General features: G+C 41.4%; 1 protein-coding gene across 2 annotated transcripts in view; it reads left to right on the top strand.

Annotated features, from left to right (window-relative positions):
- The window catches only part of GNAL (G protein subunit alpha L), a 201,716-nt gene that overhangs the window by 160,865 nt on the left and 13,913 nt on the right, over window positions 1-26,938 (top strand). For both annotated transcript variants that reach the window (XM_063326508.1, XM_063326509.1), the window contains exon 6: window positions 26,268-26,322. In XM_063326508.1, coding sequence (XP_063182578.1) covers window positions 26,268-26,322 — 55 coding nt within the window. The remainder of the gene's footprint in view (window positions 1-26,267; window positions 26,323-26,938) is intronic.

The raw sequence follows: 26,938 nt of genomic DNA, 5'->3' as shown, positions 1-26,938 counted from the left end.
ACAGACATATTTCTGGAAATTCAAAGGTAACTCTACTGGAATAAATTCTGAGGGCTAAAAGGTGTAGCAGAAATGGTAATATATTTGAATTACACAGTAGCTCCTCACGGGAAATACTGATTGCACATTGCACACAGAGCCAACATCAGTGTAATTTGCAAGTATGCCATGCCTTATTGTTATTCCTACAGCGTGGTATCCTGCACTGTGCATGCTGCGTTGGCTTGCTTTTATTTTACTGCTTACAACATGCTGAACTTTGTGGGGGGCCTTCAGGTGTCCCTGCACCTTGGGCAGAAATCGAAGTCCTCGTGCCTGCCTGGCGCATCTGCTGTTGCAGCCAGTCTCTTGACCGCATTTTGAGGTGACAGTTATAGCTGCCACCAGACCTTTTAGTTCTGAGGAGGGATCCTTTGTCCTCTGGCCCTGCCACTCAACCCCAAAGTTACAGTAAAAAATAATATTCTCTCGGTTGAGGAAACATCAAATCACTTCAAAAACTCCTTCCTCGCCCATCCTGCTGCAGGTGATTAGCTGAGCCATGGCAAGCCTTTAAAATTGCATGCATAGATAGATTCTCCTCACACTAAGCCTGAGCTAAGCTGAAACATAGAATTGCGGTCAATCTTTCTCTGGCCCCGAAGGAGGGAGGTGCTCGAGTATGTCTCTGTATGCCTTTGCTTTGTCAACCCCAACTCTGCAGATGACCAGATGGCCACAGGGTGGGTTTTGTAGCTACAAGATAAAGCTCACGGCAAGCAATTTCCTTCCATCAGTTAAGGACACATGCATAGAGATTCAGATTTATTTTTTTTTCCTCAAAAAAAAAAAAATTCCCTGAAAACTTCTCTTCATGAGAAACACTGCTTCATGTGGCAGCTGGGAGAATGTGCCTCCTTTTTTTTTTTCATGTAGGGCAGCCAAAAATTGTTTCTGGTTCTAAAAAAGTTGCAATATTTGAGAAAGTACGAATCCAATCATATTGAATATAAAAGGTCACGATTGTCTTTTTCTTCTGGACTTTGCAAGAAATGTGTAACATTTGGACGATGCCTCCTGTCTGACCTGAGATGGTGATGGGTGAGAAGTAACAGCCACCCCTCTAAGGAGTTATGAAAAAATACTGGCAAGTGCTGTTAAACCACTTAGAAATATAATAAGGCAAGACAATGAATAGGATTAGAGAAATGTGGGAGTTTGTAGAACTGGTGGCGGTGGTTGACCGCTTATATCCACCAGCGGATCTTGTTCACAGGGGAAGTTGGAGGAAAGCTAGCTATTACTACGACTTTGTTTGCTCTAAAGGAAGAGGGCCCAGCAGAAGGGAGCTTCAGATAGCAGTAGTGGGCATTTTGATGTATATTTTTAGTACAGCCAAGATAACGTTTCTAGAAGTGTAGCTTATGTTTAAACTCTCATTTGGGGTTCTTGGTTTGTTTCATTTTGTTTAGGGGTTTTTTTTATCATCACTTCCCATGCATTCTTTCTTTCCCTTCCCTGGCTTTTCTAGCTGCTCTTCTGGAGCAACTTTTTTTTTGTTTTAAGGTATTTGTAAACTTCTTTCAAAAATAGGGTTTTAATGGACTAGAAACATACTATGTTCAGTAATTGCTTATCAGTGTGAAGCTGGGTCAGTTTGCATTCATGCTTTTATTTTCATGGCCATTATTTTCACGGCCTTAGGCTTTTATTTTCATTCAGCAGTAAGACAACAGATGCAATTAGCATTGCTTTAAATGTTTCTCACCTGGCCAGGAAAGGTATACATTAGAGATTGCATCTGAGGTTTTTCCTGGGATCTTTTGTGATGTTGCACGTGTATTTTGTGCAGGGGGACATTTAGATAATGCGTCTGGCAACTTTCATCCTAATGATTGTCCAGTATTAACTTTGCAAAGCTGTATCATTTAGTGTGTAGTACGTTTTTAAAGGTGTGTATAAAAGATGTCACCTATCCTGCGTAGCTGTGGATAGGTAGAAAAATGGTTTTGAAACACTTCCTGTATTGCCAACCATTTTACTGTGCCGAAGCAGGGGAGGAAAAAGGAAATTAAAAATGTAATCTAGCCATACTTAAAATGTTGACATGTTTGTCCTGCGCATGGTGTTTAAAACTGAGGTGTCCTGAAAGAACCAAGAATGCCTTTAGAGGTTAGTATTTGCAGCCATTTTCTTTCCCTTTATCACAGTCACAGCATACTAGCTGGGAATCTAAATAAGTAGTCAGCTGAATATACACATGGCGAGGTTATCTCATTTCTAGCTGCCTGCTTTGTTTATCAAGCACTTATGTAATGTTCCGAATTATATTAAGGCAGGGTCGAGCTTTGTATTCACATGCTGTTATCCTTGTGCCGATAGGAGAGATGAACAGAGCAGGGTGTGAGATGTTTAAAGGGATGACTGCCTCTCCCCTCCTCTCCCCTCCTCTCCCCTCCTCTCCCCTCCTCTCCTCTCCTCTCCTCTCCTCTCCTCTCCTCTCCTCTCCTCTCCTCTCCTCTCCTCTCCTCTCCTCTCCTCTCCTCTCCTCTCCTCTCCTCTCCTCTCCTCTCCTCTCCTCTCCTCTCCCTCAGATGTTAGATCTACACTCCATTTCTCTTTTGCTTTCTAGCAATTACAGTGCAAGGCCGCGAGACTTTCATGCTTCACACTCCTCTGTCAGTGGCATGGAGGCGCAGAGCTAAAAGGCTGCGAAGGCAACAAGTGCTAGACTGTAAACATTGATTTGAATGTTATCAAACTGATTTGGGGTTGGAGATAGACTAGGGATTTTCAATACATGTTTATAATTAAGAATGTAAACAGAATTTCATGTTTATATGGCCCAGCTAGAAAAAGAGGCTTTTAAATCTCTGGTTTGCGCTCCTTGAAAAGAGAAGAATTGAACAGTGAGGGTAGAAAGGAAAATGACACTCCTGCGAGCATTAAATCATACCGTTTCCTCGCTCCCTTCCTCTCCCTCTCCATCACACACAGTTGCATACAAAAACTCAGCTGCAGAGCTGCTATTTTTCATTCTTGTCTTCGACTATACCCTTTTTCTGAAAACGTATGTGTGCAACGGGGTTTTGTTTGTCCTTTTTTTTCCCCCATGGCGAGATGTAAAAAAAGGGTTTGCCTAAAAGATGTATTGAAGTTAATAACTGTCTGTTCAATTAAAGACCTTTTCATGGTAACACAACACAGTCTTTTTTGCGTAAATGGGTTGATATAGACTCACTGTGACCATTACTTAGTCATGTAACTCATAAGCAGCTAACTGTAGCCAGCCCAAACTGGTTTCGGGATTTTGTTGGAGTTTTTTGGTCAATAAATCATAACCTCTCTTGAGACTTATGAAAATTCCTTTTTAGCCATGGTAGTTGCTAAGTAATGTCCCTACTTGGAGAACAGTTTAGATACCAATCCTTAAATTGATAGCTTGCAGACTGCTAAATTTATGCAGACAGCCTTTCTGGACAAAGCCAGCCGGTTTATTTGCTGTTTTTTACAAGATTAAAGCCTTGAAATCTCTCTCTGCGTAAGCTGCTGATTGCCATCTGAGGTTTCCTTAACTTAGAAGCTCGTATCTAAAATAAAATCTAAATCCCAATTTCCTTATCGTCTTCATTACTCACCCTAAAATCTTTTAAAGAAAAACAGGCCTTCGTTTTCAGTTTTGGAAATATTATTCATTACTTCAGTGTTCCTGTCTTCACAAATTTAAGCCATTAAAAAAATAGTGGATTAATACAGGTACCAGACTTGTGCCATCCCTGTTTCCGATTCAGTTTTCACTTAAAGTGAGCTCCAGCACAGCCAGTGACACTCCTAGACGTGGTGCTACGAATGAATATCCAAAAAATTCCTCTTTAGAAAGCTAAAACCCCTTCTTTTGTAGAAAGAAAAATAACCACTTACTTGAACTTGCTTTGTCATTTGAATTTTAACATATACTTGGATTTTTTTAGAGAAAGCTGTATGATGGATTTGTGTTGAGGTATGCATGCAAAATATTGTTTCACACAGAGGCAGGTTTTGCGGCAAAGTTTATAAAATCGGCATTTCTTGAAGGGCATGCTTATATGAGGGCTTTTATGGCATCGTGAAGCTTATGTAGAACATCTGAAAGCTGTTATAGCAAACAGGAGGTTTTACTGTAATTTGTAAAGTAATCAAGAAAATCCTTACAGCACTTTCCCTAAACAAGTGTGGGCACTAGTAGCCCTTTATAAATTTCTATTCTAAATTCTAGGCATTTTTACATAGCGTAGTCCGACTGTCCTGCATTTTCAGTTAAGTTACTATTAAACCACCTTAAAAATAAATGAAACATATTAAGTGTTATCTTCTTTCACCCTCACCGCCATAACTGGAGGCTTAAATTCTAAATTTTCACTGATGCGTTTCAAGAGGCCAAGTGAGATTAACAGCGCAAGCTGCAAAAATCGTACGTCGCTCACCCACTAACAGGGGCCTTCTTTTCTGTGAGTTTCCATAAATTAGATGTGGAGCCAAAGCAAGCGGAAGCTATTTTTAGTGCAGCGGCAGCACTGCAGAACAGAAGCTGGCGGAGCATCACGTGTGTCACGCTGAATCAAAGGGAGTATCCCAGCAATGTGCTGTAAACAAAACAAGGGCGCTGTCAAAAAAAAAAAAAAACCCACACACAAGCTTTCAGGTACCCTAAAAAAACGCGAACCAAAGCCTTACGTGAGAAGCGACCGCGCCGACTTACCAGCTGCGTTTCTTAGGAGATTTTCCTATTTTGCAAACATGGGAGCGCAATGAGAATTCCGTGTTTCCTGGTGTCCCATTGTCTTGCTCGATGCAGTCCTTAGCATTAGGCATTTTATTTAGAAATCTGTATTTTTCTGTCTAGGTCTCTTATCAAGTGTAATTGTTGTCTCAAGGTACGTAAGCGTAGGAAAAGCAGATGCAGCTGTCTGCAGAGCCACTGCGGAGGGGATGTCCTTGCTGTGAAAACACTGCTTTACAGCCTGTGAGGTGTTGCTTTTCAGCAAGGAGAAGAGCAATATGAGCTAATTCTTTATTCTTACACATTAATTGGATTGACGTGTTCAAGTCTGAGATTTTCCATTCATAATTAGTATTTTTATTATTTTGTGGATTTTTTGCATGAAATGTGTCTGTCCCCAGAAATTACACATTAACCTGAGTAAATACTTACGGAACCTTTCAAAGATTAACTTTTATTTACGTTTGCTTTGGTTTCCGTGTGTCCGCATGCTTTTGAAGGGGCAAATGTATTTTAACTCAGTAATTTCAAGACTGTCTGTTACTTCAAATGACTTGCCAAGCCCATGGCATGAAAGTTTATTGTCAGTCAATAGCATCAGTTTATTGTTACTAAAGAAGTTGAGACACAACCTTTATGGAGGTTAAAAAAGGTGCCAAAATTTTTCATTTCAATTGATAATTTAAAAAAAAAAAAAAAAAAAGCTACTTCCCTTCTTCCTGAAAACCATCTGTTCAGGTGATGCATCCTCTCTCAGTCCTGCAGGTGCATGTATGAACTATGGGGTTTGAATTTGTTGCGGTTTCTCTTTCAGGAGCCTGGGGAATGGGAGAACATTTGCTGCCCTTACAGTAAATGCAAATAGCTGTGAAAAACTGACTTGGGAAAAAGGATGTCGGCCTGAGAAAGCTGAATAATACTATTTCCCTACAATAGCAGCCTATGCAAAAGAGGGTTAGATGAGATTAATACACAATAGGCACATAAAGACAAACACAAACATCAATGCCAGTTGTGTCAGCACTGGCACAAAGGGACTCTTGAGTGCAGCAAGTCCCTCTTGTTACCTCCTCGCCGCTCCTGGCTGGGTTTTTCCCCTGGGCTGGGGGAAAAGTTGCTCGAGGCAGCACCTGGGTTTGGAAAAAACAAGGATATGGGTGAGCTCTTAGGCATGGCAAACATGGCACAAGTCCTGCATAGGTGCGGGGAAGGACTCTCTGATTCTTCCTGAAATTGTAGGTTTAATGGACTTCAACGTCAAAGAGGAGCTGTTAACCTGGTCTGACCCACGGGCTATACACTTCTGTTCAGCCAACATATTTTAGGCAAGTTGCAGGCAGGGAAAAAAAAAAACAAAACATAAAATATAATGTTGGGAGTCGGGAAAGCTAAGAAAAAAGAGTAGAAGCAGGAAATTATTAACGAATGTTACCTGCACGTCTTAACTCATACAGTAATGCTAAAGATGTGGACTCTGAGCTAAGTGTTTGTAACTATTCAGACATTAGCCTTTCTTTTTTTTAAATAAAGTATTTTGATTTTTTTTTTGTGCGAGAACCCCCTTCCTAAGAGTGTTCAACATTCTCTTATGAAAAGACAGCAAAAATATTTGATATGATTTATACAAATTTTCACTTTATGTAGAAAGGAAAAAAACCAGCAGCTCTTCTGTTGATAATAAATAAATGTTTTCAAATGCCTGTAGCCACATCAAGGGAACGTCCAGCTGAACTCTGAATCCGCAGTTGCTGCTTGAGTTGAGAATCTTAAGTGTCCTGTGCTGCCTTACCATAAGATACGACAAGAAGATATGGCCATGAATATCCCAATAAACACCTGAATGTCAGCTTCTTGTTCCTCGTGACAACATTCCCTTGCACAGATAGACCACCTCCTTATTCCAATACCCATCATCTTTCCCATCTCAAATACCGTGGAGAAAAAATGCCTTTAAAAGGCAAACTGCAACATATTCTCATGTCTGGTTTTACCGGAATGGCTCCTACCAGCATCTATTGTAACTTCAGAAAAAAAATAAGCTGAAAACATTTTGATTTGAAGTAACTACAAATCACAGGAAAGGAGTTTGTCTTCAGCTAGAAGTTTTGCGGTGTTTTTAGGCCTCAGCGAAACAGGATTTGGAGAGCAAGAGCTGACTGATTTCCCCGATGCTAGCGACCGATGGTCTGTTTTCTGTAACAAATAACGTGCTGTTTGTTCTCAGCAAATTCACCTACGTGTTTGCGGCCAAACCGAGCGGCCTTTGCAGCGCCGGCGCCGCTCGCGAAAGGCTGGGGAGTTGCGTGTGTTACAGCCACCACGTTTCCTGTCCCGGCCCTGGGAGGAAACCGAAGCAGGCAGCAAGGGTGGGGAATCTCCTGCTCGCTGGATGCCGCGTCGGCTTTCCGAACACACACACACACACACACGCACGCACACACACCTCCGTGTTATCAGTAATGGGCAAAATAAATAAAAACACTGTACCCACAAGGCATCGTGAAGCCAAGTCGTACGTCACATCCAGCTCACAAATTATAGCTTCGGCAGCTCGGCTCACCGCTAAGGCATCTCTATAAAACAGTTTTCCCTGAATGAAGCACGGAGCGGAGATGGCACGCTTAGGAAATGATTGCGTTGAGCTCTTCTTAGTGATGCAAAAAAAAAAATAAAAATTACAAGTTAAAAAGAATAATAGTTGCTGTGAATCTGCTGTTTATGGGGAAACTTGGAACAGATGCTTCTGTACTGGGATAGTATGAAATCTAATCTTTCAGCAGGTCAGCTATGACATGTATGTAAATTAAAAAAAAATCTATAAAAAGCTATCGTATTAACATATGGCAATATAATTGAAAAGGAAAAAGATTTCTTGAAAATTATGCTGGGTTAACATATGACTGCTTAAATTAACTTTGGCTTATAGGGCTGTTTTAATTATGTAGTAAATTAAATACAAGTAGATCAAAGCTTGGGTTATTATATATAGTTGCAAAACCTTTTCAAGGACGTAATATTTGTAATCAGCTCGTAATAGGTGTAATTTTCTTCTTCCACCATTTCTGGTAAAGAAGCTGCTATACACGAGTCTTAACTTTCCTCTGATGTATGGATTTCAAAAGTTTTTTCTGGATTTCTTCTTTTTGCCAGCTCCTTTTCGGGCTCTTTGAATCTTTTGACAGAGGTGCAATGGCAGCCCATCTGGGCACACCCAGCCTGCCATTAACCGAACCAGTCTGGGCACCTGTGCGGAAAGAAAAAGCGTAAATACAGCCAGGTTTCTAACACACCGGGCTCAGGTCCTGAAGCCTTGACATAGCAGATGCACTGCTGTCTGTAATTGAGCTGGCTACTTTAAATTTCAGTAGATGTCTGTGGTAATTCTCTGTATTCCTATGGATCACCATGAAGATAACGTCTCGGTTATAATTTTCTCTTATCCGTAGTTATGTGCCTATCCTGTGGGTGTCTTCTTTTTTTTCTGCAACGTGAGTTTCGTAAGTTCTAGTTCAGCATTTCCTTTTCCTTATCTGAACCATCCTTTCTTTGATATTTCTCTCTTGCTCTTTCTTCACTCCTACCTGCGTGATACATCTTGCAGCGTTATTCTCAACTTTCATCATTTGAAATAACGATACTGGATTTTAATAATATCCTGTTTCTTAGCACACTGGGAAAGTCCCTCTTACTTACTCTGCAAAGGTGATGTATTTAGCAGCTTCCGCACATCTTGCTGAACTTAAAAGGTAAATTGCTAAGTGTGCTTGATGTCATTCTAGGGAAGAAGGTGAGGTTGCTGCACTGATTTCGCTGTGAGTGGAATCAGCTCATAGCTGTATATTTACTTAATTCCTCCAGCATCTGAAACATGGGTAGACACCTGTTTCAGGAGTTAGGTGCAGGGCAAAAAGAATTTTTCCCCTGTGGGATTATATATTGAATAAACCTTGTCACAAATACCCAGTGGGAAGCAGAAAGATCCTTACTTTGTGTACTGTATATTGAGTAAAGCACGCAGGTGTTTTTCTGCTGTTGTGGATTGCCTTTGGTTTATTTCTCCATTGCATTTTCTCAGAAATATGTAGTCTGTTATTTCAGTAGATTTAAGTAATATCAGCTGATTTGCTTTTAATTGTTATGTTCGTCATTATACACTACGTATAGGAAGAATTACATACTGTTCATACAATGTCATAACCAACATGCAGAAGCGGAGCCAAGGATGTGATGTTATCTGGATTGCCATCAGCCTGAGTACAAACTGCAGCTCATCTGTACCTTCAATTTCTAAGCAAAGCCCTTGCCGTCAGCAAAATGCCATGCAAAGGGTCTCCTCCCACAGCATTGTCATGCTTGTGTCATACGGCAAAACGGCTCTTGCTGACACAAGGGCTTCTTCCTTGGGGTTAGGTCTGCCTCCTGGTTTTAACCTTTAAACGACAGAATAATTGAAATTAGAATTTGTGTCAGGCAGCTGGTGGATATAACATGGACATAACAACTTAAATATACATACTTTTTGGTATCTGCAATGGTGTTCAGATTGTCTGAGTGGCACCTTGGTACTGCTAAGTAGTGCTATGTCCTAATGTTCGGCATTACCGATTCATCTCCTTCCTCCCAGAAGTGCTTTTTATGCTCACTTGCTACTTGATAAAATGAAATTCAGCCCCTTTTTGCACAAATTCAGTAAATGGGATTTTATGTCAAAAGGCAAGACCTGGGCGGGGGAGGAGGGGGGACAACATTTCACCTCAGTGTGCATCTTGCAGGTAGCACTTCCCTCAGCTGCTACTTGGCAGGAAGATTTTTTGGATCCTTGGATCCAACTAAATATCCTGCTCAGCGGTCTGAGCTTAAGGTTTCTAAAGAGGATCTTGCCCCAGCATTTCTAATAATGAAATACGTGCCCCTCTCAATCGGTGTTGCTAAGATGACAAAAGGTTGTTGAGTTACAAAACTAAAACTCTGTAAGCAAGCAGAGGAATCCTGGCAATTAATAGAGAAAGAGTGATAGGATCAAGCGACTTTCTTAACTGCTGGAATAGTTTTTCTTTGGATAATCAGTGTGGGTTGCAAGGGGGAAATAGCGTGTTTGGGATCCAAGAATGTATATAGCAATGTCAGGAAAACAGTAGTTGGGCGAGCGGTGAGGGCTGGGTGCCTTTTTTGAAGGGATTGTGAGAGAAGGCATGAACTTAGAACAATAGCATTTTAGAATAAGACTGTGTAATGTAACTCTGAACTATTTATAACGTGCGGAGAGATAGTGCAGGTACTTGTGTTTAGTGTAATTATGCTTATGCAATCAGCTTTTTTAGGAAGATATCCATTTGACTAGTTTATTTTTGGAAATGTACTTGAGAGTGCTAAAATGTGTATCTATATATCTGTCTTTATATAATTTTCAGCTTTGGTTCTAAATCTGTTTTTTGTATCTGTCAGGAGATATCCTTCTACCTATAAACGCTATGAGGCTGATTAACAACTCATGGCAGACAAATCTACAAATATCAAGCTTTTGGCATCATAAATGAAAATGCCTTGCTTTATAAGGGGGGGGGAGGGGGAGAGATTAATTTCCTGTTTAATTTCTACAAGAAAAACCCCACAGCCTAACCAGATGGAATTTCTTTGTACTATAAATAAGCAAAGCTTTCCTTCTTTCATGGCTTCAATTTTGATATATTTCTATCTAAATTGCTCCTTCCACAATTTTCCTCGTGCTGCTGGGTTCAGAGATGTTCTTTCAGATGCTCACTAGATGATGTAAATAACGGAACGAAGCTCTTCAATGCTGACACGGATGTGTGTATATATATAACTCTAAACATGCTGCGTGGATAGCTGGGGCAGTCGTGATCGCTTGAATGTATATTCTGGGGAAAGTTAGAAGAAAATACATCTTGCCGTCTTAAAGATGGTTTGGTGCTGATCTAGGTAAATGGTTTTATTAACAATTATAGAGAAAGAGCAGAGTAATAAATTTATGCGCTGCCTAAAAATGGTTGGTTGTGGGCTTATGTGAAATGCATTTTATTTCCTTCAAAATGTTCCATCTGTGTTTCATGTCATGTCATAATTAATTTTCTCAGTTGGGTGTAGGTTTGCAATACTATTTTTATTTATTAATATTAATCTATTGGTTTCTCATTATATCTTGCATTTCACTCCTTACCTTAACAATTGTAGGTCATGTTTTATTTTAGAACATTCGTCATTTTAGTAGAAATGATGATGCCATGATACACTGGCTCCTTCGTAAAACTTTACTGCCAATCTCTCATCGTATTGAATTGTATTTTCAGTATTATGTATGGGCACGTCCTTGACATTCGGTGTCTATATGGTATCTAACCTAAATTTTAATTATAGGCAGCTTATTACCAGACTTCTGGTGATAATCAGTAGAGTTGTGTTTGAAGCCGTAAATACAGAGAAGTCTAGTTGGGTCACCAGTGCTGTTCTGTGTTCTACTTCCAGGCACCTCTCTCTTCTATCACATTTAAAGATAAAGTCAAATTCTTAATACAAACAAATTTTGTCTTAAGAACACTTTTTAAAATAATACAGGTAGGTTAGGAGTATAAAGGAATGAGTTCCTATAGCTTAATTCACTTTTCTGGTCCTTTTTTTATTCTCCTGCCATAATTAAGCAGGACACAGGAGTTGCATGATGAGGTATTCCTTGCCAGAACAGAAAACATTTTAAGGGGAACCGCTGAAGAAAATCAATTACATTGGAAAACAAATTCTGCATGCGTAATTGAAGATACCTCGTAACACTCATATGGTCATCCTTCTCAGAGGATAAATTAGCATTAATGACAGCAAATTATGACCTGGGCATAGTATTAGTTTTCCCAGTTGTCTGAGCAAATTGATGTGCAGATCTTGCTTTATAAAGCAGCGTGTCAGCTTACAGACCAGCGCCTGGCTTGGTGTGGCAGGTGATATTACCCATGGCAGTTACCGAACGGGTAGAAGGCACTTCCTAGAAACTCAGCTATGTTGTGGCTTTGTTCCAGTGTCCTCGTAGGATTATTTAAATTCATCCAGATTGTGTTGAGGAGAAGTATTTAAAATGTAATGTGCCACACTAGGAGGTAAAGCTGGCGCTTGGCTTGTTCCTGGTGGCGTGATGGAGGTTGCAGAGGAACCTGTCAGCGCTGGTGTCTCACTGTAACGCTGACAGTTCGCCTAGGTCAGGTGCTGGCAAAACCACTATTACGTGAAGTGTTATTTATTATATCCTCTATTAAGCGTGTTTCTTGGAAGATACAAGAGAGGGCTAACAATCTGTATCTAAAGCTGCTGGATTTTAGAAAAATCTCTTTACAGCAAGATAATTAGACTTGTGGACAATGACACAGGTGTGATCATTCCCCAGAATAAAAAGCCATCTCTGTGCCTGCAATGTGTTGTGCAGTGTCACGTGTTGCTGGACCGTAGTTCTGACTATGATGTTTGGAGTTGGGCTACAACTAGTAAGGAGCGGTGTCTCCATTTGCTTTAAGGTAAAGACCTTCCTTTGGGCTCCAGACATCCAAAATCTTGCACACATTACTGATCTTTTAAGCGTATGAGCAGCCTCATTGAATTCCAAAGTCTTGTTGCATTCAATAGGATTACTTATATCCTTAAAACTATGCTTGTGAGTGAGTCTCGGTAGAATGAAAGCTTTTCTTGCACTGAATTTCTTAGTCCCTCTGTATATCTGAACTATTTAATCATTCTGACAAAAGAAAAAAAATAGTGCAGCAAATACAAAGCTACTCCATAGTTGGAATGTCATGCTGTCGTTTGTGTTTATTTTCTCTATGTTTGTTCTGAAGTCATGAAAATTCCCTGTTACCTGTAGCTTCGATAAGAAAATGACTCACCTTGAAAATGGTGTCAGTTTTGAAGAATAGGTCAGCAGTTTGTCAGTGCACCTTTAGTATGTTTCAAATTAGTTCTGGTCATCTTTGCTTTCCTATTGGCGTGGGCTGTCAGTCTGCATAATGTCCTTGACTTGTCTGAAGGGGCAAAGGTGGCCTGGGACACCCACAGAGTGTTGTGGTGGAGCCCGTCATGTGGTTTCTCAGTGCCGAGATGGGGAGAAACACAGGCAAAAGGCATAAAAACCAGTTGGAAACATCCCTGTTCCCTCACGTCTGTGATTTGGCTTTTGTCCACCTAGTGTTTTGACACCGAATCTGCTCAGGAGTGCGTTGCAGTGCTTGAGCTGAATTTAGGTCAGAGCAGCCCCGGATCCGACACATAACCGGTAAATGAAGATGAACGTCTTAAACACATGCAGTTGTTTATTACTTACGCTTCTTGATTTGTTTTCCATTTGTTGTCAGATTTTCAAGGGTTTGTGTAGAAATACATAATAAAACACTGAAATTTAAAAACCATAGTCAGAAACAGTTCCTTTAAGCGTGAGTATGACTTTGTGCTTTTTGAATATGGGTAGCATATTCAAGAGACCACCTCAAAAGAGCATCTTGTGAAGCGGGGAAAGGGACAGCATCTGCCGAATGAAGGAACAGCTTTTGCTTTCAAAATACCATCGCAGTTGTGTTGTAAAAGTGTACTTTTTGGATTTACTTAAAATTGTTGTCAGTGCACCCGTCCACAAAGCAAAGTAATTATTTTTCTGAAGAAAGTGTGAACTTTGGGTGCTTTGAAGTCTAACACATGATATCCTGTTGTAAGACAGACATTTGTTGAGGGCAAGAGATCAGTAGTTACAGTGCTGGTGTTAGGACTGGATTATTTGTAATCTAATTAAGAAGGTTACTAACAATTTGATGGGATTATAAGATTAACGATTATCTGTGTGTTTATTTGATTAAAATAAATGCCTGCAGATTTGGGTGCTATACCTGCGCTCTGGTATTTGGGATCAGAAATCCCATTTAATTGGAAGTAGAAAACCAAACAAAAACAAAACTTTGTGGTTTGATTCTGTTTCTGTGATGACTTTAATGACATGTCTAGTCGCTTATTAATCTTTGCTCTGTTTGCACTGAACTACAATGCACCTCATTATTCAAAGCCATTTTGGAGAAAGGTTTTGTAGGGTTTTTTATAGGGGAAGGAAGATTGTTTTTTAAAATAGTGTACCATTATTTTAAAAATTCATTTTTGAGGTACTGGGCAGAGACAGTAATTCTGCAGGATACTCCTTTGCACAAGGCTGGGGTTTTGCCTGTAATTTTGCAGCTTAGGTCTGGCATTGCTTCGTGAAGCTTCCCAGATTGATTCTTTGAAAAATGTCTAACTCTGTGTGATTAAGAGTTTAATCTCATTGTGGAGCCAAGTTCCTAAAGGCTAAAGGTCCTCATTCTTCTTCACACTCTACACATCCTCTTGGTACTACCTCCTGAGGGCACTCACTCTCCTAAGCAATAGTATGAAGAACTTCTGTATTAGAATTTGCTTTAATATGGACTTCCCTGGGAAAAAAGGTCAGATCCTTAGAAACCATCACAAATATGGTTCTCACCCTCAGGACAGGTGCCGGGCACGGTCTTTCTCAGAGCATTTCCCAGCATCTGAGCCAAAATGTCACAGACACAGACACAGTTCGATGGGGGAAAAAAAAAATCTGGTAAGGGATTTGTTGTTCTAGGAGCCCTCAGGTTTGAAGTGGGAAATAAAAAGCAAAAAGATATAAAAGCGTCAACTTTTCTCCCTGAAAATACAAAATTTGTACCTGCCCCCACCACCCGACCGCAGGATGCCAATATTTTGCCATCATTACGTAAATGCGTGAGTGATGGTTCCATATTTAGAGAACAAATGATTCCTGGTTTTCATTTCCACAGGTTATATGCAAGTTGGGAATGATATTTTTAATCATCTCTTTAAAAGAAAAAAAGAGAGAAAAGACAACATTTTGAGATCTGAACTGACAAGTGGCTTGGGGTTTCTGACATTTATGCCTTATTTATATATTCCTTTTCAGCCTTCTCCGGCTATTATTGCATAAATCTTCCATGTTTTTTTTTTACTACCTGTATTGGTGGAGAAGACAAATTGGGAAGTTCAACTTCCTTCTCGGTGCCTGTTTTTAGGCACTTTAGAAGTTGTCCAGGATTCTGCCCTTCCTTGCAGATGTGTACGTGGTACAAAGCAGCAGCTCCTAGGACGTGGCAGGGTGACTTTTCAGCTGTGAAGGCCAAAGTTGTTCTCACAGTATCACCATGATGCCCTGAGGGGTGGTGACGTTGGCGGCCATCGTGCAAGGAGCTGCGGCTGCCAGGCTTCCAGGTGGCTCCACGCAGGTCCTCAGCCTGGCTCAGGCACTGCTGCAGTATTGCAGCACCAGAACAACGTTCCCGGTGCTGCTCAGCCCCCTCCTTCCCCAGCTCTCCTGCCTCGGGCCATAGATGGTGTGCTGGCACTGGCAGCGAGCCTCTCAGCGCGGAGCCCACACAGGGAGCGATGAGGATTGCCCGCGGTGCCGACATCTCTGTTATCCGCAAACCAAGACCCCTTTGCTCCAGCTTCTTGTAAACCAGACCCCCAAAACAACAACCGCCTGTTGGGTACAGGGTAGAAAGATTAAAAACAGAAGCGTAATGTAATCTTTAAAATAACTTGAAGCAGGGCATAATCAGGTGGTTGCATAATTATTTTTCCTCATTCCTCAAACCCAACTCATTGTATTGTTGTTTTAATAGTACAAATGCACTGTGCACTGAAAAAATCAAGGAAAGTTGACAGGAATGGAAAGAAAGGTCCAGAGAGTGCAGAGTTAGGAATGCTTTTCACAAAATGCCTATTAATAGTAAACGTTAGTGTTAACATGACTTACTGTCAAACGTACAGGTAGCAGGATTGCAGGGCTAGTTTTGAACACTATGTTTTGTAACCCTTGTTTTGTTTAAATATCTTGTAACTATTGAATAGAATTAGGCCAATTATTAGTAAAGTGGACGTGATCACTGTATCCTTCTTCCTTCCATTTTGTAGTAACTGTTCATCTCCTTGCTTCAGCTCCATGCCTTCCCCCAGCTACCCGAGGTAATCACTCAGCCGAGCCGTAGGTGTTATGACCAATTGCTTGAATACATTCAGTGGTTAAATATATCCTGTTCTAAAATGGGCAGGATAATGGCGATTTAAGGAAAACATTTCAGCAGCATCAATTGTAAAGGTACAGGAGTTTTCTTATGAGTCCAATGCTTATGTCTAGCATTTGTATCCACACTGTTAGACCTCTGCTTGATGTTGTTCCTATTTTCACCTGGTAATCTCTAAGGCCGCTGATCATATACAGATATTCATCCGATACTGTTTTTCATGCACAGCTCCAATGTGTGTTGTGCATGGGGATAAGAAGGATAACCCATCTGCTCTACATTACAAGTAGAGAAGCCCTAATAAATTCTGCTGCATGGCATAAACAAGTTTGGGAAGAGCAGGCTTTGTGTCCTTCCCATCAAAGGTGAAAGGTTACCGTGTTTCTTCACTCTGCTTAAGGGAAGGCAACAGATCTACCTCTGAATGATGGGTGAAGTGGTTCTGTTGGGTGTTTGTGGGTAAAATGTTTTGGAACCACTGGGAGGATGTCAGTCTTCATCGTCCTTCTGTCCTTTGACTCCTGAGCCATTAATTTTTGCCCTGTTGTGTAAGGTTTCTTGTCTTAAACATTGACTAGGTAGTATCCTGTTCCAGTAACTCTGAGAATATGCTGGTCAACCACACAGCAGCCCTGCACATCAAAGGGCTCTTTGTAGACTTTGTGTCCAGCGTGTCCTTCACACAAGGTAAAGGTATGAGAGTGCAACATTACAGCTGGGGCAAGGACTAAGGAGTGCAGAAGAGAAATGATCTGCCACCACACCTCATAAACTGCAATAAGGAAAAAGAAATTTTACCAGATGCTCTGCAAGGTCAGCATTAACACTTTCTCTGTTCCCACTGTGTAGGAAGCTGGTCACCTTCCTGACTTTTCTGTAGAGCAACTTTTTTCAGTTTTCTTAGTTTGCACTGATGACGTACTTCCAGAGAATCCCTCATATTCCTCAAATGGTAGGTATCTATAGGAACTCCAGATGCTGTCTATATGTCTTGGAGCCTCTAAGACATCCTCATGAGACCTGGTCCTGTGATCCAAATATTAAGCCTTGGAACCGGTGCCAGTCCTCCTGTTTAACCCTCGCACTCACCAGGATTCCAGCCATGTCAATTCTCTGGATCATGTCAACAGGTGACAAACATGTGATAGGTGAAAGCAAACAGATAGGTAGACTCTCATTTTGCTCAGGATTTTACGACACTGTTCCTGCCATTTACATTTCACAAAAAATGCATAGACCTGAAAACAATAATAAACATGCATGTGTGCTTTTCCTGGCTTGGAGCGTTTGCCACCCTGAAGAGTTCACTTTTCTTCATCTGGCTTTTCTGGGGGCTACTAGCATCCTCTTTTTTGATTCATCTGGTTTGACTTTTAGATGTGAAATCTCTTGGCAGCAGTTCCCTTGCCACTGAGCTTGGACTGGCGCCACAGGTAAACACAAACTTCTCGTGACTTCCTTTTAAGTCTGTGTTCTGTTACCTTTGCTTCTCCTGTTTGGGGATTTTCTGCTTTCTCTTTTATCAACCTCCTGTAGAAAACTCCAGTCAAACTGGTTTTTCCTTTCTGGCAATCACCATAGCAGACTTATTATTCCAAACCACTTCCACCAGAGCAAGTGATCTTTAATTTCCAACAACCAGTGCCGTTTCTAACCTGATTTGGCACTTTTTCAGGGCTCACAGCACTTGGTGGATTTTGTGAACACTAGGAGGATATCCACAGTGCAACAATTTTTGAAAACAAAACCGTCAAACAGAATGTGTAAGTTGCACTGAAATAATTTTTCCGTGTCACAGCAAGGTAAACTTGCAAGTAACAGGGAAAGCTGTATTTTCAATGTCCAGTGAAAACACTTCTGAAATCTTCTGAAAACTTCTGAAATCCCCTGGCAGCCTTGTGGTACGTAGCCGGTGCTTGTAAACCTGATGCGTTTGACAGCTCCGAATAATCTCAAGGTTTTTGCTCATAGTTTGGCTTTCCTGGACATAAAAGTCCAAGTTCTTTTTGAAGAAGTCACCTGAAGAGGTGGAGGTGAGATCTTCTATGCACTTCAGTTAGTGGCACACAAAGGTTTTGATCTATCATTCTGTCTAACGGCATGTTCTCCAGGTTCTGACAGGGTGGTTGCGTTCTGCCCGTGTAACTCATCTGATGTTTCAGGTATCCTCTGCTTCCCTTCCAGCACCGGCCTGTGCAGTTGCTGGAAGATGTTAAACAGTTGTTTCATTCAGACAGTGGATAAAGAGATCCTAGTCTGTCATACATCAGCTCACAAAGCAGTCAGGATCCAGATCTCTCCGGATAATGCAATATGAGCTTTCTGGTTTTAGGTTATTATCTCTTGGTCCTCTGTTCAAAATGGCACTTAGCAATTGCAGAATGTGCTCTGTGTAGCCTTTACACTGCAGAACCCAAATCTGTGTCTATATAAATGCTCCACGGATGTATCAATACGCATATAATTATTGTCAGCATAGGACTGTCCACTCCTGAGGAAGAAAGCTCACTGAAGTCCGTGAATTAAAGCTGGTGTGAATGTGGTCAGGAGAAGGGTCTGCATGTGCCGGTCTAAGCCTCAGATTTTATCAGTTCTTCATTCTTAGTCCGTGTTTTGCAGCAGCTTGGCCGCTTGCACCCCCAGGAATAAAACGTCTGATCACATGCGATAGAAAAATATTGTCCCTTATAAAATAAATAAATAAATAACCTTTCCTCTTCTTTCTCTCTTTGCCTGTCTTCTCCCCTCTTCTCCGAGATCCTACGTAGCAGAAGTCGCAGATGATGAGTCTGATTTCTGCTGGAGCCTGTTAACCTTTCTGTGTGAATGACAGTTTTCCAGATTTAAGTCTTAGTCAGTGTTTATGTTAAGAAGAGGGTTAATGATGATCCCCATAGGCCTCTCGCTCAGAAAGCAAAAACATCTGCTAAGCCAAAAAGTGGCTAGTTTGCTAAATTTAGAAGGAAGAAATGCATTTCCCAAAATTCATACTGCTTCTTAACAAATTTAAGGGGGGGGGGGAGGCACAAATAGTTATGGAAGTCATACCGTTTATTCATTTTTCAGTTTAGTTCATGTATTTTCAGTTTAGAAAATAAAATGACATTGCTGTTACTAAGCAGAAGAAGGGTACTACTCATATATATGAAACGTTTAACTTTTTGTGCATTTGTAATAGCTGGACAAGTGCCAAAGCCTGTGAATCTTAGAGATGTTCTGCAGTACATACTGAGGAAAGGCAGCTTAGCAGTGGAGAAAGTGAGGTTAAAATGGAAGTCTGCTAGGAAACTCTCTTAACCGAGCACATAGACTAGAAATACTTTTCTACAGATTTTGTACTTTCTTTATCCTTGCCAAACACGCTCCTGATTGCTGCCAGCTGTCTGGCTCATTACGGGAAAGGGTAACCTGGTGGATGGTGATGAGCCCTTGGTTGTGACCATCATCATCTATCTTTGCTTTTAAAGTCTCAGCCAAAATTGTCCTCTGTAAATGGGGTCTAAACTAGAGTTTTCCTGCTTCATGGGGTTACTGGGGAGCACACGTTGCTGGTACCAATAGTGTCTTGTGATGGCTTCCCTCTTGATGACTTCACGGTGGCTGGGACAACAAAATGAGACAAGTTTTACACATCCCTGTTGAGCTGCTCGTGCCACCGGTGGGTGGTACGGACACTGGGACGACAAAGGGCCATCGCTTGCGTGTCTGGGAGAGATCGCCATGGGTGGCCCATCCCGGTCTTGTTGCCCCTCTCCCCCTGCAGCAAGCTCAGAGCGGCCAGTGTTAACCATGGGGGAACACAGGGCTTGGCCAAAAGTTGTGTAGCCCAGGATGCATCCTCCGTGGTCCCCAGCGACCTGGTGGGTGATGCGCCTCCGGCTGCCGCATCCCCCCTCGCATCCAATCGGGCTGCCCAAACGCTCGAAACCACAAACCCTCAGACTTTACCGGCCTGTTAAGGAGCCTGGCGGGTCTCAGCCATGGCTGTACCGTGCTCTCCCTCCTGGTCGCCCGTTTCACCTTTTCATCTCCCGACGGCCACAGCACAGCTTCCCGGCCGGACAGAGGCGAGGTGCGGGTGGGTGGGCGGGCGAAGGCGCGTTCCTGTGGATAAACCTTTTAAATGTTAAATACAGCTGTTTCCGTGGACGAGCTGTTTTGGTAATCTCCACGCAGCCCCTTTGCCAGCACCCGGGACGCGTGGGCCCGCCGGGAGGCTGGCAGGCCGTGGGAAAACAGGGGTTTGAGAAGCGATAAAAAGACAAAACAAACAACAACAACAACAACAACAAAGGCAAATAATAAAAAAAAAAAAGCAAGGTAAATGGCGGAGATCTTTCTTAATTTCGGGTTTCACCTGTATTTTAGCGAAACCCGACGGCGGGCCGCGGCGAGGCTGCCCCCTGCCGGCCGCGCGCAGGCACCGCCTCCCCGGGCCCCGCGGGGGGGGGGGGGGGGGGCGCGGGAGGAGGGAGGCAGCGGGTCCCCCCCTCCTGTCACCGCACCCCTCCCGATGTGTCACACCGCGGGGAGCGGCCGCAGGCACGCTTTGGAGGGGGTCCGCCTTGAAATCGGTGATTTTTTTTTAACGGAGCGAAAAGGGAATTGCTGGGGAACCGGCGCTCCTGGGAGATGCCAAGAACGCCCGACAGTGGCCATCAGCGTGGAGATTTCGAACCCGTCAGAAATAAACACCCAGTTTCATCTGTTTGCGCTGGGTGTCTTCTCCCGCAACAGCAGTTGGTGGGTTGGAAGGTGGAGAAGGGCGCAAGTGAGCCAGGCGCAGCCCAAAACAGGTTTGGGTCCCTCTCGTCCCGCTGCTGCATCCCGCCTTCCCTCCTGCACTTGATCCCGGTGGGAAGCGGCTGCAGAGCGGTTTGGAGGGAGAGAGGGGGGAACTCCACTACGATGCTGAAGCTGTATTTAAAATACAGTGACTTCCAGTGTCTGAAGGGCACCTGTAAGAAAGCTGGAGAGGGACTTTTTACAAGGGCATGTAGCGATAGGATGAGGCGTAATGGCTTCAAACTGGAAGAGGGGAGATTTAGATTGGATATTAGGAAGAAATTCTTTACTGTGAGGGTGGTGAGGCACTGGCACAGGTTGCCCAGGGAGGTTGCGGATCCCCCGTCCCTGGAAGTGTTCAAGGCCAGGCTGGATGGGGCTTTGAGCAACCTGGTCTAGTGGGAGGTGTCCCTGCCCATGGCAGGGGGGTTGGAACTAGATGATCTTTAAGGTCCCTTCCAACCGGAACCATTCTATGATTCTATGATTTCAATTTGACAGGAAAATCCTTAGCCATTAAATTTTATCAACGTCTTCTGAGGAATTTCTGGTGATATTTTCAGCAAATGACTCGGGAAAATTAATCCTTTAGGGGTTAGAGTATTATTGGGGCTGTTTTCATTACGTCTTTCTCAGTTATCAGGAAATAGATCAGAACAATGTGAGGTTGCTTGAAGCCCAACTGTGGAGCCTAAGGTATTCTTGAAACCAGAAATCCTTCATTTCCTATTTCAAATATCGCAGGAGGAATTAATAGGATTGTAATCCCTTAGCTGATTATATATACATAGATAGATAGATAGATAGATAGATAGATAGATAGATAGATAGATAGATAGATACATAGATACATAGATACATAGATACATAGATGCTGTCCCTAATAACTGCAACGGAGGGGGAAAAAAGGTATTTTTTACATTTCAGCTCCTTAGAGACTTGAAGGTAGGCTTTCTCATTGTGAAATGTCTGCCTTCACCTGTGACTTACTGCAGTCCAAACAGGATGGTAGTCAAAGTTCTGGTCCCGGATGGTTTCATATCGTAGATTATAGTGCTTCTGCTGGTTTTTGAGCCTGGCTGAGGAGTTTGCAAAGCTCGTAATGGTCCATCAGAAATGTAGAGGTTTGCTGACCCAGAAAACTTACTTGAGTATAAATTTGAGACTCTTCACTCTGAGAACTTAGAGCTACAGCCTTAGAGATTTGCCACCTTACGTTTTTCTTTTAAAGAGACAAGCATTTTCACATGGGTTTGATTTCTTGTTTTCCACGGCAAGTCTTTGACACAAGGCCTTTGAAATGTTGGGGTGAGAGCATAAAAAGTGGTTGAAGTAGACGAAGATTTTAATATAACATGTCTAGTTCATTGTATTGATCCACGGTTTAGCACTTCATCTTTCCAATTCTTTGGATGTCAAAATACACTTAGAAATGTAGCATGGGTTTTGTGTCTGTCATATTACTCTCTAGACATGATTTTTCTTTTAATTGTGATTTTGTTTGTGGGGTCAGAATATCTATTCAGAGCCACATAGTGATTTACCCAGTGAGAAAAGGATTTTCATGTACGATTACCTTTTCTTTATTTGTGCATTTATGAATTCTTTTTTCAGAAATTCTTATATAGCTGCTACTGCTGCTCAAATTGCCATGATTTTTAGAGAATAATGCTTATTGATAGTTCCCACATGCACTGGCAGGCACATCTAAAACCTGTACTTTTGTGTTCACAGCTTGCATAATATAAAATTTAGAGATTGCTTGTCAAACTAAGTGTCAGCTGAGTTTCCTAGGAAACTCACTGAAGATATTTATAAAACTACAGATCAGCTTAATAATAGATATAATAATGTCAGTAGCTCGTGATTGGTTTTTTTAACTTTATCAGTCCATTTTTCTTTGCTTTAATTTGTTGGCAAACCAAACCACTGCATTTCCAAACAGAGCGGTGAAGACCTTCCTTCCAATATCTTGCCTAATTTATTTAAAAGAAAAAAAAAAGTAGTTTGTGCTGTTCCATGTAAGGAGAACACCCTACTGTAAAATTAAGAAGAATCTAAATGTCGTACTCATTATCAGACTGAATCATTTATAAATAAAACCAGAATTGTGAAATAGAAATATAAATATGATATCATATGTTATAGTTTTATTCACACTGGAGTTGAATGCGTGAGTTTAAAGTTCATTGCACAGGCATGCAAAGCAGTCACTGCAGAATTACCATAACTCCCAAGTATGGATTTCTATAGAAGCTGCATAAATGGAAGACCTGTCAGTATTGTAAAAAGGCATAATTCTGTGAAAATAATTTTATCCCTGAGCTGAAAAAAACAGGATCTAAAAAGAGAGAATAAGTTATACTGGTGTCCATTTTTATTCATTTTTCCGCTATTGTGTTTTCTTCACGCTGATTCTTTGAGTGGAGATATGAGCGTTGCCACAGTTGGGAGGTATCTTCATACTTTAAGCACTTTAAATTGAAATTTTAGTGATAGATATTTAAAATGTGCTGGTGTGTTGCATATATGTGTATGTATAAAAGAATGTGTGTTATGCCAGAACATAATTATTGATGTCATTTAGGTTTGGTAGAAATTAACATTCTTTAGAAAGCAATTTAGAAAAGTGATTCTAGTTTTCCCATTTTAATACAGTAATGAGAATGAAGTTAGCATATTTAGTAATGAGGCGGTACTGACTCCTTATCTCATCTGGAATCCATTACTTGTACCTACTATGTACATTTGCCTGTCAGAGTTATCTTTTTATACTGTGCTAATTACCCAAGTAAGGAGCTTATATGAAGGATATTCAAGAACTGATTTTCTTTCAAAAAAAGAGGGGTATAGATTTTGGTGTTTCAGTGTCTAGAAATCCCTGTGCCCGTTCGATGTAGTCACAAAAGGAATCTTAGGAAGCCTGTCCATCACAGACTGAAAAGGTTAATTTTCTTTAAAGCTACGAAATGTAGCCAAATCCTAATAGTAGTTGGCATGTTGATCATTGCAGCTTGATATAGTGGCATGGCAGGTAAAACCTTGTAAATCATTGCATTTATTTTAATATAGATCGCATGTGGCCAGCAACCTTAAAGCATAAAATGTTATGGCTGCTATGTCAAGTGGTATTTTTTAAGTATGTGATATTTGTCAGAGCTCACTCTCGTAACTGCAGTGTTGCAGTTTAGGGTATTTGAAAGAGATTCTTTAAACGGGAGGAGGCTGGCGATTTCTAAGTGGAAGATGACTTGGGCTAATACTAGGACATGTAATTAGGAGACTTATCTCATTCCCAGCCCTGCCATGGATTATTTGTAGTGTAACTCTGTAGTACTCACTCCTTTGTTCTTTACCATAATTTGCCTGTTTGGAAAACACAAACACTAGCAACCAATAACCTTCCTGAAGTGCTTGTTGTACATATAGGCAAGAGAGATTTGAATTGGTACTAAATACCATGTTTAATTTTGGTTAAAGTCAACCAACGTGACCTTGGTATTGGGGAGCCAAGATGTATCGTCTCTGATTTGTACACCAACTCCAGAGGCAATGCTTCTGCAAGAAATACACCAGTTCACACTGTTTTGTGAGGTTTCTGGTGGAGTCGTATTTGTGCACAGATGCTCACTTCTGACCACAGTCTTAACCAGAGCCCTTTTCTGTCTCAGCCGTAATCGAGGAGCATTTCTCCCCTGACTTCTCTCGCGTTTGTCGATCCCGGACTGTGCAAGCGGTTGTGCTGCCCACAGCAGGGGTTTGCTAGCTCTCCTTTAGGCTCCTGCCCATTTTCTGCAGGCTTGTTTAACCCACCAGCATTGCCGCCTTGCTGCGCTCAGAGACTTGAATTTATCCCTCTTTACCCTTTATCCCTCTTTTACCCTGATGAAAAGCGGCTGTTACTGGGCCTGTCAGATCAAACTGTAAAGAAACTGGACAGAAAACTTTGAAACAGACTTGGAAATACAGGAGTGCTGCCTGAACAGCCGTGTTAAGGAGAATTACTCCTCGTTTAGGAAGAGATTCAGCTTGGAGGCATTTTTGGTTTGGGGTATTTTTTTTTTCCTTCTTTTTTCATCTCATGTGCTGCAAGCGTGAGATGAGAGTTGTGTTCGTGATGAGGTGCACCATTTAAAAATACATCGCTCCTCTCCGGTGTGTGCATTAACCGCGGGGGTAACTGAAGTTAAACTTTGCTTAATCAATATTCTCAGGATGATGGAAATCACCTGACCAAAAGGTTTGGTCTGAACACGACTGCTTTCTCATGGATACTGTAGCTGACTATGAAGATGTACTTTTATATCTTTGTATAAGTTTATGGTGGCCTTTGGCAGGGGAGGAGGTTTTGTAAAAAGTTTATTTTTCTTTTGAGTTAGTTCAGGATAGTTTTGTTATCAGGCACCCATTGTGTGCCTGATAACAGTGATTTTTTTTTAAACAATACGCTTAGCCATGACACCTTGATCATCCAAAAAGAAAAGCTGGATATTCTAACTGTAGATACTGCATTTTGTTTCCCTGTTGTAACAATAGAGGTTCAAAAAGGAAGAAGAGTATAAGTAAATATATACGTAGCATATTTTCTTTTCCTTTCAGTTTGTATCCGTGGGAAAATGGTATGAGAATTACAAACAGGCTTTTAGGGGTATATTTTTTCTGCTGGTCAGTGTGTGTGACCCCTGTGTTAACAGTGAGTCACGTTGCAAGTCAAGAGTTCACTGGTTTTTCGTCTTTCCCACTGCAATTAAGTAGACTCCACGTGCATACCCAAGTAAAATTTAGAAAAACTTGCCAATTGATAAAGAAATCTTGATAATATTGTAGCAAGATGAGTCGGCTGGGCTCACACAAAATCTAAGAAATGGGTGAAAGTGAGAGAAAAGAACCTGCCTATTTTAGGTAAACATATAAAATTGTATTTTTATGGCCTTAATACTGCTATTCTAACATGTTCCAGGAAAGAATTAAAGCTTGAAAAGATTTTACAAATAATTGAAGAATGTGGCTTCCCCCTTTTTTTCTGGTTCCTTTTTCTCTTGCCCTTCCCTGCAGTTGTAAGTTTTTGTTTCACCTTAGGCATCTCCCAGAGTTTTGGCAACATAAAGAGTCAGATCAGTTAACCTCTGCTTCATGTCAGTTTTGGTTTCCACTTCTTATGCTTTAGTTCCAGTGTTCAAGGGCAGCATGTCAATCCAAAGATATTTGTATATATTAACAAGCATTTCTGCTAGCATTACTGAGGCCACAATTAACATAACATGCTAGATCAGCATTATGATAAATAAAGGCAACCGGTCACCCCATTTTCTTTTTTAAACCCCACAATTTTTTTTTATGTCTAAACAACCATATAATGTGACACATGGTTAGCCTTAGTATTTTTTAGTGGCCCTCACAAAATTATAACATTTAACTGCACTTGGACCACTTGTAGGTACTGCATAATGGTAAGTGTAGAAGCGCTGTATTGATGCAAAGTCTGGGTAAAAAGTTGTTTGATTCGGCAAATGTAACCTTAATTAATGTAAGTAAATCATTGGGCTCATACTTTTAGCATTGGACTTGTGTTTTACTTTGCAGCGGGAGTCTAAACCAAAGGTAGTGAAAAGTGTTATATTAGACAATATTTTACATATCTAAGTGTGTGTTTATTTTTCTTCTAGCTTTTTGGAAAGAATTGACAGTGTCAGCATGGATGACTACACACCCACAGATCAGGTCAGTATAACTAATGGGGTAGGGTCTGAACCAAGACGTCCGTATGAATTCTTCATGTAATTTATTTTAGTCCTAACAGCAGCTGAAATAGGGCATACCGCATAATATCAAAATACAGTCTAGCAATTTAAGTAATGGATATTAATAAGGAGAGGCTTTTTGGTGGTGCAGGCTTGTTATTAGATGTAGGTTGGTGATTCCTGTAATACGTCTGTTATTTCTTCTTGCTTTCCATTCTGTGCCCCGCAAACAAAGAGAAGGGAACAGAAAACATAAACGTAAAAGCCTACTGTTTCCCTCACCAGCCTTCCCTGCACAGAGGGCGTTTTATTTCAGTGCTGGAGGTGATGGAAACCCAGAGGGAGGCTTCCCATGTCCATCAGATGGGTCCTTCAGAGGCAGAAGCCTGCAGTGGGTCTAGTGTCCAAATTCAGGGGAGAGCACCAGTGGCAGCAGCAGACCTGGTAGACTTCTCTGTGGGTGTGCAGACACCTTCTTTCCAGCCTCTGCCCATCTCCTGTGGGCAGGGTAGTTTCTGTATAAGCCTTATTTGCAGGACAGTTCACTTTTTTCCCAGATGTCGTGATACGTCTTGATGGAGTGCTCTAATGTGAAG

This window comes from Chroicocephalus ridibundus, chromosome 2 (assembly GCF_963924245.1).
Source record: "Chroicocephalus ridibundus chromosome 2, bChrRid1.1, whole genome shotgun sequence".
In the NCBI taxonomy this organism is placed as follows: Eukaryota; Metazoa; Chordata; class Aves; order Charadriiformes; family Laridae; genus Chroicocephalus; species Chroicocephalus ridibundus.
This window is presented reverse-complemented; position numbering and strand designations above follow the sequence as displayed.